Consider the following 13,733-nt stretch of genomic DNA (forward strand, 5'->3'; position numbering starts at 1 on the left):
TCGCTATCCAGTTCAAGGAGTTTTTGTTTTAAATCTGTGCATTTTCCTTTATTTACGTTGGTACTTATTAAATACCAACAAGCTAACCTTAAACGTCAATATTACCTAACGCCATGTTTTCATAATGTCTGTTTGCACGCCTATCTTAGTTTTAATTTATGAATGAATATAAAACCAGGTGTTTCTCACAAAGGAAACGCTCGCTATGTTATTGTTTGACAATAAGCTGCGAGAACACTGATCACTTTATGACACTGGTTTTCAAGATAAGCAACGTTGCTGCATCCTTTGTATTAAACACGATAGTTCGATGGGTTCTATGTATCTAATTACAGTTTACACATTTATTAGGACTGTAGGATATCGATGACACCACGAAAAGATGCAAATAAACGTACCATAAAAATATCACTTTATTAATTTACGAAGAATAAGTTCATATTGTCATAGTTTATAAAAACTATGACAATATGAACTATGACATAGTTTTTATTGGTTCCGTCGTTATGCGTCTATCGGTGTTAACCAATCAGAGAATGACAATCGATCGTCTCGTTCAAAAATAAAATTAAATTAAAAAAATTAATACTACGTTAGTTGAATTTAAATCCTAATACATGTAAACTGTACATATTTGTTTGTCTATAATATATATAAATACTAGCGGACCCCAGCGCCATCTGTCGGACTAATTTGTGAATCTAAACCATCCAGGGTGCCCAAACGTATACCAAAAAATGTATTCAAATCGGTCCAGCCGTCTAGGAGAAGTTCAGTAACATACAAACGCACATAAGAAATATATATACATATTAAGATTACTTTTCAAAATATTCTTTATCATATCATAATCATAGCAAAGTACCTATTTTTGTTACTACGATCGCCGCCTTATTCCCAAATTTATAATATTATTTATTTATTTATTTATTTACCTTTGCAACTATTTGCAAATATAACTTTACATTTTGCAGTAATAAAAAAAATTGTCTGTTTACAATAACGCCTATTATTATTAAAGTTTATTGATTAGAAGTAAGCAGAAAGGAAAAAAAATCAAAACTAGGTCGCCATTGGTAAGCACAAATTAAAGTATTACTTCATTTGCAGTCTTATTTTCACAACATTCCATAATTAATTTCCTACAAGACGACTTTATGGCGATACTAAATTCAGCATTTACTTTTCAAACATCATAAAGCTTCTTTGAGCTTCGTCGACGTCGACGTTTTATCGACGTCTCATCGCCAGCTCTTATGTCGCCCTTAATTCGCGTTGCTAGCAAGAATTGATTGCATATCGGCATTTTTTTTCTTTCACACAGAGTTTAAACTCTTCGTTCGCATCCGCTTCCACGTTTTATTTTTGTTTTGTTTGAATTATGTTCCGCTACTATGGTAAGAATATTGTTTTGCTGTTCCATATTTATTTGAGAAAGAAGCACTTCAATTAATTAATAAGTTCGTGATGAGAAGAAATGAAATCACTAAATTAGCGGCGACAGAAAACGTTCAGAAACAGCTTTCACGTAAAACCTTGATATAGTAACAAGAGTCTATCAATAAGAGTAAGTATTCTTATATTTGTTAAAGACATCGAAAGGAAACGTAGGTCATTGGCCGTCAAATGCAATATGCTGGCTCGTAGGTTTGCACGATGTAATGCAGAAATAAAGATTACGCTTTGTAAAGCTTACTGCCAAACTTTCTACACGAGCAGCCTGTGGGTGGCGTATACGCAGAGGGCTTACAATGACCTACGTGTGCAATATAATAATGGCCTCAGGATGCTGTTGGGGTTGCCGCGCTGGTGCAGCGCATCACATATGTTTGCAGATGCTCACGGCAGGAGGCACTTCCGTTCTGGAGGCACTGGGTGGGTTTGTAAGCACACACACGGAGCGAATAGTTTAAATTTTTTTTTTTTTTTTTTTTAATTTAATAATTATCATTATTCATTGTAATTTTTTTTTTTTTTTTTGGTTTTTAATTTTATATTTTTGACATGCCATTTGAATAAATTTATACCGTAATTTTAATTTTTAATTCGATATTGTATATTACGTAATACTAATTTTTGTTTTAAATGTATTAATATGGGCTTTGCCTGAAATAAAGAAATTATTATTATATATTTAGCAGTTGAAATACATGACATGTATTTTTGTATTACTCATCGGGGAAAGTAGTATCTTGACGCTCGCTGTTGCGGTTAAAAAAGAACTGTTTGCCCATTTTAAAATTACGCGTGAGTTTTTTCATAAATAAAACTGTTATTTGTGTGCGACAAGTTTACTTGTCGCACGTAAATTATTCTTGGCACACGCAAATTTAGATAAAATTGCTAAAATAAATAAAATAATAACAAAAAAAAACACAATCGACATATTAAAACTGAATTGAGATTGACGCGTCTGACAGTTTAATTTAATAAATAAAATTGTAATTAAATTAAAATTAGTTTAAAAACGAATATGGAGTCTGAAATAATACCGGAAACTCCAGAAAATTCTAGCGACGAATCCACACCACCTGAAATCCTGAAAAAAGCCGATGAAGTAATAAATAATTTAGTTCAAAATATATTTTTGAACTAAATTATTGTAACTTTTCAAACTTGTTATTTGCTTGTAAAGACTGAGGGGGCTCCGCCCCCCCCCCCCAACCCCCCGCATATCGCCGCATTTGTAATACAAAATAGTATGTGCGACTAGTGCGACGTTGTCGATTACCCACTCAAGCGAGTGACCGCTTGTCGCACTTGTTGCACAATATACTATTCTTGGGAGTTCAGAATTCCAAGAACTTGTGCCCCCTACCTTTAGCGACTCCCTGCAATTCGTTTCATGGCCACCTAGTCGTGGTTTTTAAAAGCATGTGTTAACAAATGTCAATGTATCATCAACAGCCAACAATAGTCCACTACTGGAATGGTAGTGGTGATCGCAGTAGATGGTAGTAGTAGCACAGGAGGATGGTGGCAACTGTATTCTGATCAGCCGTGACCACACGGCATAAGTAGTAAAGCGAATGCTTATTTCATATGCTAAGCCTAAGTGCGACTTTAATTATATTGGTATCACCTTGCGTCAAATCACAATCTAGAGGCTCAAAGCATTATTGCTCTTGTCTCTGGTACAAGACTATATTATTACATACAAGAATTCGTGAAAATGGTAAACAGAATATACTGTATAGCGGAACAACAATAAAGATTTCCTTTAACAGGGTTAGGCGTCATTTAAAAATTTGTATGCGTTGCAAATTGCGTGAAGAATTACTATGGCGGCCATGAAACGTTTCAGATTACATAAGTAACAAGAACTATTAATGGCGTAGTAAGTACAATTCCAAGAAGTTTGAATCACTAATGGACTCATTAATTTTTATTTTAATTAGCTAGATATATATGTCTTGAAGTAGGACATCGGTATAAATATCCAGAATTTTAATTCCTAAATACTCGTGCGAACTCACAATTTAAGAAATAAATAATTAATCAACTATAACTATTGTAAAATATCTAATGCGCTTTGGTGGTCGGATTAATTACAAACTATTCAAGCATTATATATGTGTGTGTGCAATTTAATATTATATGCGTGCAATATGTCATCCGGTATATGTTTACCCAAACGGTTTAAATGTATATACCTAATGCTATCACATGGCATTTATCACAGCAAAGTCTAATAACCTTAATTTAGGTTACAATAAGAGATAGCATTCATTAGTCTATTTTGAACAAATATTACAAAATCATTAATAAACTTTGCTATTCAAAGAAACAAAGCTTGCAAGCATAAATAATAAATAAATAAATAAATATACGACAATACACACATCGCCACCTAGCCCCAAAGTAAGCTTAGCTTGTGGTATGGGTACTAAGATGACTGACGAATATTTTTATAAATAATATACATAAATACTTAGAATATACATATAAAAACCCAGACACTGAAAAACATTCATGCTCATCACAAAAACATTTTCCAGTTGTGGGAATCGAAGCCACGGCCTTGGTCTCATATACCAAAAAAACTGTACTTTTTACAATAAATAAAAAAAAGACTATCACACAAAGTATATAACAATGGGACCGGCCTACTCTTGAGTGTATTTGAATACATTGTGAAACTTCATAATTTCTCGGAGCTTTTCTTACTCGGAGCTTTTTTTATTTCCTACTGCTGTATACCATGCTGGTTGGTCGGATTGCGGATTATTATCACATATTTACTTGATAGAAGGAAATTGAAAGAGGGCAAATCTCTTATGGGTTCCCCCATTAACGTATCCAGATATGTATTATGCACAAACATTCAAGAACATTTTTGTTACTACTACTACTACTATATTTAATCTTGTTACCGTTTACCACCGATGCCCTAGATACCGTGCAGCTTTTTATCCCGGTGTTGTCAAAATCCTATAAATAGGACAAAGCGATTGGAGCCTTGTTTGGTAACCATTGAAGGTGTTGGAATCCCTGTTACTCAAAAAAAGAAGACTGAGAGGAAACTCAGGTAAGGCTGTCCCAAGGGTTATTTTATTAGGCCACATCTACACTTTCTAAGTAGCCTTAGTACAAGATTTGCACGCTCGCAATCGAGCAGTCGTTTTCGAGAACGAAATACTTGAACATCGATGTGGAATGGATCTTATTAACATTGGTTTAAAGCTCAAGTTTGTCTAAATTTCTTTAGCTCCGACATTCAACGTTTGTAAAATAACAATCTTAAGTATTTAATTGAAGATTTTTAACTCCAAAACGTGTGGTGTTAGGTCCATTTTACTTTGATGATACACGTTAGACGTTTGATATGCGAAAACGCCTCCTCGCAATCTTGCACTACGGCTACAGATGAAGAACGAGATTAAATACATACATTTGATTTTAAGAATTTCCAATTCAGAATAATTTAAATTTTATAAAGATGTTATAAAACTTAGCCAGACGAGAAACACATTATAATCATAACATATAATCAGACCTACACTTCTGAGATATAGTACCAGATTGCGATCAATGATTACATTTCAAATGAGGTCAATAACAATTTTAAACAGATAAATTGAAGTACTAACGGTCTATCGGTATGCCTGTGATAAAAAATATTGCACAATAGTTAGTTCAATAGCTTGTATATGTAATTCTTTCGATAAAATTATCGCTGATGAATAATAATTTTAATTATTTAATATCCAAATTCATTTAATTCATTTATATTAAACTAGCTAGTAATATTTTAAGCTACGTTGATTCGAAATTAAGTCCCATATCGCGCAACTTTGTTAAACAAGAACTGATAATAAAATTTAGAACCGTTTTAAGTGCCTAATTTGGTGAACAAACTCTCGGGGAAATTTATTAAACCTAAAATACCTAATTGCCTATACCATAATACGACTGCTCTAAACATCAGCCCATTCCAATTCATCTGATGAGTTTTGTAGCAATTATTATTTCTGGCCCTCCTGAAATGGCTAAAGCCGGCTTTAGATATATATCATACTTCCGACGTGTGATAAAACGCAGTCATAATACGTTACTATTATTCGATATACCAAATCATATTATTAGCCTAGTAAACTAAATCTATCGATATTAAATCATTGAAATATCACTTGCTTCAACGGTGAAGGAAAACATAGTGAGTAAACCTACATGCCTAATAAGTCTCCATAATGTTCTCAAAGGCGTATGATATCAACCAATCCGGACTGGTAATCTACGGCCTAAACATTTCATTGTGGTTGTCTCACCCATGCCCTGTAGTAGACCGGGTTGATATGATGATGATAATGATGGAACTAAATCTGCTATTTCGTCGACGAGTTAAAACCGTGGATGGTTTCTCTCTTCAAAACAATTGAGTACATTTTATGTGTGACATTTCGTGGGAAGTTGCCTCGTTGATCAAGCGAGTGCCGTTGTCCCCTACTTCGAAATACTCTTCGTAAATTAGGCATTCGTACTTATAAAACACAAAATAATAGACGTTTTAACGTGCCTTTCCATGTGTGAGTTGAATAGTAGTGTTGGCGTTTTCATTATTAACATTTTTATTTAATGTTAGTCTAATTACGTCTCAATGCTGGCCACAGGCCTACGTAGAAGAGAGGGCCATTATGTCAATGCACTCGCCTAAAGTTAAGTTTTATTTATTTTATTTAAGAAATTGTTTATTGATCAATATTATTGTACAGAACCGTATATGCTTACATAAGACACATATAGTGAAACCTAAGATACCATTTACCTATTATGAAGAATTTACCTAGAGTGCAGTGACACTCGTTATAAGCTCTCTCCTACCATAGAAACAGAGCAGTGAAAGATCAATACGCTGATGATATCGTGTATCAGTTGTTATAGGGCTAACATTACTTTGATGCATTTTTAGATAAAACCGATGTATTATTGAACTTAAAGAAATCGAAAACGTCCAATAATGATATTATTTTGACATTCACCTATTTCATGATTTAATTTCACGATAGCATATGTAGGTACAAGATTACTTGGATCGTTCGGCTCTTCGCCGCAAAGACTTTTATCGCGAATATTTTCTGATAATACACCTACTTCATTGTTGGAGGGATTAATTGGTACAAATATTATCTGGGTAGAGCAAATTTTCAAGATTAATATATTACGGTTATCATACTTTATGTGATAAGTGATAACTCATTTAACGGATAAGCGGGATGGGACACTGAAGTAGTAAGCATTAAAATAATGTCGCTACAGAAATATTTTTCAGATCCGTGAGGTTGTATATTGTAGATATTTTAGCTAAAGCTAAATATTAATGAATTATTAAAAAGTAGGTATACATGATTTAGCCGTCGTTTCACGTTTTTATCATAAATGTAAAGCCCGTCAACCTGCATTAGAGCAGCGTGGTGGGTATATGCTTTTAAGCCCTCTCATTACAAGACTAATTATAGTGGATACAATTGATAATAATGAAAACGCTAACATACTATTATAATATTCGTCCGTTTGGATTCTACTAGAATTCTACAGGAACTATTTGTTATGCCGGAATAGAAAGTATCCCATATCGGTGGATGCAAGCTATCTCTATGAATACTTTCGCTAAGATCGGTTTTAATGTCCAGCCGAGCATAATCAACAAAGCTATTTTATCCAAGTCCTGCAGAAACATTACCCGGGAACTTTTCCAGGATTAAATATACCTGTCTTATGTCCAGTTGCAGGATTTATCAAATTTCATTATTTTTATTTATTTACACCACTCTTTATTTGTAAAACTATTAGGACAACAAAATCGAGAACAAATAGGTGGTGTAAAATTATTATGAACCTACATTAAAATAACTACATACGAATATATAAACTAAAATTACACAAATAAAAGTATATTTATATATATTTTTTTTTTTTTCATCAGTAGGTATTGGATGAATGGTTTACCGGAACATAGGCAGCAAACAAAGAACCATACACATTTTTCCATTCATAATATCATCGTATAAAATAGTATGATATGCTGTGTAGTGACGGCAGATCAGAATACAGTTGTCAGTACCCCTCCTCTTTCCGTAGGTATCGTACGAGGCGACTAAGGGAATATAACGGAGAACGGGCAGCAGCGTCTTCTGTTCTATTACTACCATCTACTGCGATCACCAACTCGTCTGCCCAGCTCGGTGATTATGGGCAAAACCTCCCATAGGTTTTGGCATTTAGCCTAGCAGTGGTCTGTTACGGGCTTTTGATGATTATTATAATATATTATGGTTTAAATATGTACATATGCACATATATATATATATATATATATATATGTAATTTAGTTCTCATATATAAACTATAGCTGTATATATGAATAAAGAGATAAAATCCTCAAAACGTACAAGACGTACCGTAATTGATATTTAACAGAAATATTACTAAAATTTATGGTGCATGTTTGCAATGCTAGTTTTCTAGGCGATCGTTTAATTATCACTGCGGACGAACAAAGTATTGTGTAAAACAAACGGTAAGCGTAAATAAAACCAGCTTGAATACTATAAAATTCTTAGAATTACTATTAGGTATCAACTAGTAACTATACTGTTTTCATTATTGCATTAATAGGTAAATATACATTGGAATCAACAAAGACGTTTTATGCAGACGTGTGCCAATGGAGCCGCTTGTATGAGAACGTGACTGGAATTGATAGGAAATAGAGAACACCGGAATCAATTGACGGAACATAGACGGAACGACGATTTCCATTCATTAATCAAACGACTGGATTATACCTGTATATATTTTTTTTTATATCACTACAAGTTAGCATTTGACTGAAATCCTAGTGGTAATTGATATGGAAGTTATATTATCCCCTACCCATAATCGGTTTCGAAGCGAGTTCGTACCGAAACGCTCAATCATTTCGCTTTATCGTTAGGTTTTTAACTAATAGTAGAGAAATTCAGGAATTAAAAATCCCCTTATTGCTCCCGCCGCGCTAGTAACCGAATGCAGTGCAAGTGAATTAATATGAAACAACCTATAATTTTATAGTAGTCTTCATCAAACAACGTAATATATGACCTAACTATATCTACTAATCATTATAGCGATAAGTTGCTTATAAACCTTTTTTGGAAAATCATGTTGCCAAGAAGTTTATAGATTACAAATCGATTGAATATAAAAAATCGAAGTAGGTAAGTATTACACATAAATTTATCGAACAAGTAGTAAATGATGAAAGGTTCATCTAATTTTCTGGAAAAGGTCGTTTGAAACTTACCCGCTGCGAGATACACCCCAGACAGCAAACTTCCCACCCACGCCACGGTTCCTTTGCCTTCTCCGAAATAAGTGACCAACTCCGGCAGAAATATTCCAAATGTGTACGCAATGCCGTCAACCACAAGGTTGCACATAAAGGATGCGAACACCACCACCCAACCGTAGCCACCATCAGGCGGCGGGGGAAGCTCCCCGTAATCGTAGGCCTCATCATCATCGTCTGCTGCACCCTCGGCCGTAAGACGCGCTGCTTCTTCGCATGATGTCTCACTTTCCGTCTGTAACAATAGATGATATGCATTTACTCAACCTGACAACTAAGTTCTAACCATATTTACGGGAAAATGTTTTAGAGAAATGGTGTGGTATGATCTAACTGGGCATGTAATGCGGCGAGAAGAAAGTCATGTTACTAAAAGAATGAGAAATATTTAAGGACATAAAAGAGGAGGAAGACCAATGTAGAGCTGGGTAGATTGTGTGAAAGAGGATATGCGTGTACAAGGAGTGGATAGTGTGATAACAGATAAAGAAGACAGGTTATGTCGACCCCAATTATCGTGGCATGAGGTCAAAAAGAAGGAGGGCTAGAAATATAACCGAGTCTGACGGTTTAGCCAGCTTTCAGAGGTACAAACAATGCTTATGCTAAGAATTTCGCAATGTTGTAATAATACAATAGAGTGTACTTTAGACTATAATTTCCTGTCTTATAATAAATATAAGGGAGGATATGATGGAAATTATACTTTACAGAATTAAAATGAAAGGATGCCTTTACCGACGAGGTGACGTGAACAATAATAGGGAGAGTAATGTGAAGATGAAATGGGTAGCCACAGAGGTCTAGCTAATAGGGAAAGAGTAAACATTTTAGTTACGAAATTTTCTATACTAAAAGTTCTATAATAATATAGTCGGCACGATTTATATTAAGTTATGTTTTACGTATAATATAAGATTACGACAAAACAAACAATTACATACGACAAGGAAGACGGTAATCGATCATGTACCAAGGATGAATTGTAGTGATTTTTCTGTTTACCTTCCGCAAACCCAACGTTCCTAGTAACATTGCTTCTGAAGGCCCCAAGTTTCAGAATTGTTAATAAAGAACCTCATTGCTTTACGTAAGCCAATAATTACCATTTAATATCTCAATCCAATAATTCCATACGCAACAAGACTATAAGGTCATTCTTTATTATCTCTAGTTTATGTTCCCATAATTTTAACGTATCATAAAGTAAAGAGCAATGTTTATCACGTTGTTGGTATATATTAAAGTTCAGAAACAATTATGAATCACAAATAAGCACTTCGGGTCTAGAACATATAAACATTCATAGATAAAGGAATAATTATAATAGATCCTTTATAACTGTCAATATGTAGCACACGTGTGTTACATTCACGAGAATAACGATTTTGGTGATTTTACCGCTTTCAGCGAAAATGATATTTTTTTTATAAATCCTTGAATGAAAAAAATACTCCCAACCATCTATTATCAAATCTTCCTATCTATAACGGTAACGGGGATTAAGTTAAACCAAAATAATTTAAAAAATATATATATATATATAAACATATAACTTCTAACTGACTGATATACAGCCTAAACCGCTGGGGTTAGAAACTTGATATTTTTATAGTAGGTTTTTTATGACGCAAACACTTTGACATATGAAATTTGGAAAAAAGATAGCTTGCTTCTTGAAAGACATAGGATATTTTGTATACCGGAAATAAACAGAGGTACAATTTCCCCTTGATTAAAAAAAAGCACGACTTAGAACTCTAAATGACTTAGCAGCAAAACCCAACTTTGGAAAACTTTGGATTAATGTACCTTGAAACCTGGTTATAAACATTCATATTTTAAGCAATGTTTATAACCAAATAAACTGTTCCTACGGGATCTTTAATGTCTTCATTCTTAGCAGTCACGGCGCGCCACACCTAGTATTGATGTGCTTACAGAAGCTTCATTACGAGAAGCCAAATATTTGAACGACTGAAGATCCTCTTTTATTTAAAAAGCCAGCCAACTTATACCAAAACATACGCAAACAGAAATAATATGTGTATGTAAAACATAAATTCAAAATGGATACATAAAAATAATGTTGACATGTTCTCGCAATCGATCTTGTTGGCGGTCATTGTCAAAGCCAGGTTTGAACACTAGTCGTAAGGTCACGTTGGGCACGTGGTGTGAGATAATCGTGCTTTGTTTGCGATTATAAACAGCTACGTTGACTATGAAGTATGTGCCTATCGGTGCTGACAACAAAATAAACTTTTTAGTATTGTGTGTGTGTGTTGGCTGTGTTTGGCTTATGGATATTAGCAAATTAGTATAGAATCTAACCCAATTCGGTATTATCTATATAGGTTCATCGATGGTTTTACGTACATTATGTCCTTATTTCAACCCATTAACAGCCCACTTCACGGCACTGGTCTCCTCTCAGAATGAGAAAGGTTTATAGCTGTTACTCCACCACGTTAGCTAAGTGGCGGATTGGTAGGTTTCAAACGACTTTGAGAACATTATGGATCAGGCATTCAGGTTACCTCAAGATGCCTTTCCTTAACCGTTGAAGCAATTGATATTTAATTGTTTATATAAAAAAAAACCACACATAACTCCGAGAATCAAGAGTTGCGTGCCGGGATTCAATATAGTACACGCACTAAACTAACTATCACAGCTCTTTCAAAGCAATATTGCATCTTTTTTGAAGGCGGGTCCCTAACCGTCAACTACGCCAGAATATGTGCAATAAGATTTGAAATACTAACTATGTGGCTTTCAATATTTAATATTTACTCTTGTTATTTTTACAGATGATCATATGTTTCGAGGGAAAATCGGCTTTCAATTGATCGGATCTTTACATTTGTAATTTGTGGTATATGATACGTAATGGATACTAAGTTAAAATCAAGGTCACGTTAAAAAAATAATCCTTGAACAATCTTAAATCCGAGACGCAATCAGAACAGATACCATCATGAAGCATTTTTATCACGAAAGCAATCTGGATTGATAATAAGGTCGTAAATAAGTTTTTTTATAATGATCGGAGCGAAAAACAAATTATTACTTTTAAGTCATCAGTTTTTAATACGACAAACGAAGACACAGAAGATTTTTTTATATTTATAAAACCAAGCAAATGGCCTCACTTGACGGTAAGTGAAAACCATCGCCTCCAAAACACTGCAACACTTCGCAGGGAAACCAAGAAACACGTCCAACAAAGTGCCAATTTTTGACCATTAACCTGAGGATGTTCAGCATCCGTAGATATTAGCCTAATGCAACCACGCATTTCAGAGGATAACACAGCTTTGTCATAAAAACTGTCACACCTACTACTACTAAAATATCTACATTACGTGTCAAAATTTCCTTTATTATTATTAATTTCAATGCAAAATCTAAGACTTAGTTAAAAGATGAAATCTAGGTAGCACGTTGACAAAGATAATGGAATGCATCTGAATATTTGTGTAACAACAAATTAAGGCCGATAATGATAGTTTAATAATCCTACGTTCACAAAGTACACAAAAGTATAAATTTAAATACAAGAACAAAGCTCAGACATATAAATAATTCAATACGTGAGATTAACATAATGTTACAAATGAGTATATACAACAAAACTACTGACTTATCAGTACATTGTGGAGACATACCTGTTGATTGCACTAACAATTTACTGTATGTTACGAAAACATCATCTTTTTAGTTCATTTGTATTCAAAAAAATCCCAGTTTTATCAGAATAGCTAAAAAGTATATTTGGGTTTATTTGGTTATTATATTTTGTTTTGGTAAAGTAAAAGACACATGCTTACCACGGTTTAAGTAAATCCCTAACTTATGTTCCCATTCTGTTGAAATGTTATTATCTAATTCAAACCTCATTTATTTCAAGTATTCCTACTCTATGAGCACTTCTAAAATACCAAATCTATCAGTTTTTAGTAACTCTTCCACCGGTTCGGAAGGCAGATTCCACCGAAAAGAAGCCGGCAAAATAAATAAAGCACACCTTTCAGCCATTAATCTTACCGAGGTGATAACAATTAAGGCTTACTAGGCATATCAGATAGTATCATCTTCATTATTATTAACATAATACCCAGTCACAACAAGACAAGGGTCACCTCTCCAAATCAGAAGTAGTAGAAGTTCACCTCACTGGCCAAGGTCAAGTGCGGATTGGTAGACTTCACAAGCCCCTTAATAACATAATGGAGACCTACAAGGAATTCAGGTTTCCTCACCATGTTTTCCTTCAAGTTAGAGGTGCGTGCCGGGGATAGCGCTCAGTCACGCCGAAAATCAGGGTGAAGTTTTACCCACTAAGCTATCAGATACAATAGGCACCTATATTATAGTAGCATCTGGCTTCCGCCTAATGCTTTATCTCTATCCTGAAACGATGCTAAAACAGGAAATACATATAAGAACTGTTTATATTTAAAACATCATAACTTTGCCTACTAATTTAAAGATGAGTCAGATCATAATATGAGAGGAAATTTTCGCACAAAACAGTATTCACAGACTCCTTTTCAGGTAGAGATTAAATATTTGATCTACGTTTAGTTGATACTTGATAAAACTCAAGATACTATAATTTATACGCTAAGGCAAACATACTTTTTATTATAATAAGGTATCTTGTGATTATTTTAAGTAATCGAGAGTTAATTCACCATTATATGTTTTACTGATTTAATTAAAATCTACCAACTCAGATTGATATTTCTACAGAAAAACAACGACAAGAAAATAATATAAACGTTACACGCATAGCTACTAAAATAAAGGTACCTACTTAAAAAGCATATCTAGAAATTAGTATATTATAAAATTGGGTTTATAGCCTGGTAACAAATAACGCAGATATGACAAAAATAAT

General features: G+C 33.9%; 1 protein-coding gene across 7 annotated transcripts in view; it reads right to left on the bottom strand.

Moving 5' to 3' along the window:
• LOC120629974 (monocarboxylate transporter 13) overlaps positions 1–13,733 on the bottom strand; it is a 57,204-nt gene that overhangs the window by 27,818 nt on the left and 15,653 nt on the right. For all 7 annotated transcript variants that reach the window (XM_039899076.1, XM_039899072.1, XM_039899075.1 and 4 more), the window contains exon 2: positions 8,783–9,062. In XM_039899076.1, the coding sequence (XP_039755010.1) occupies positions 8,783–9,062 (280 nt within the window). The remainder of the gene's footprint in view (positions 1–8,782; positions 9,063–13,733) is intronic.

The sequence above is a fragment of the Pararge aegeria genome, chromosome 15 (genome assembly GCF_905163445.1).
Source record: "Pararge aegeria chromosome 15, ilParAegt1.1, whole genome shotgun sequence".
Classification (NCBI taxonomy): domain Eukaryota; kingdom Metazoa; phylum Arthropoda; class Insecta; order Lepidoptera; family Nymphalidae; genus Pararge; species Pararge aegeria.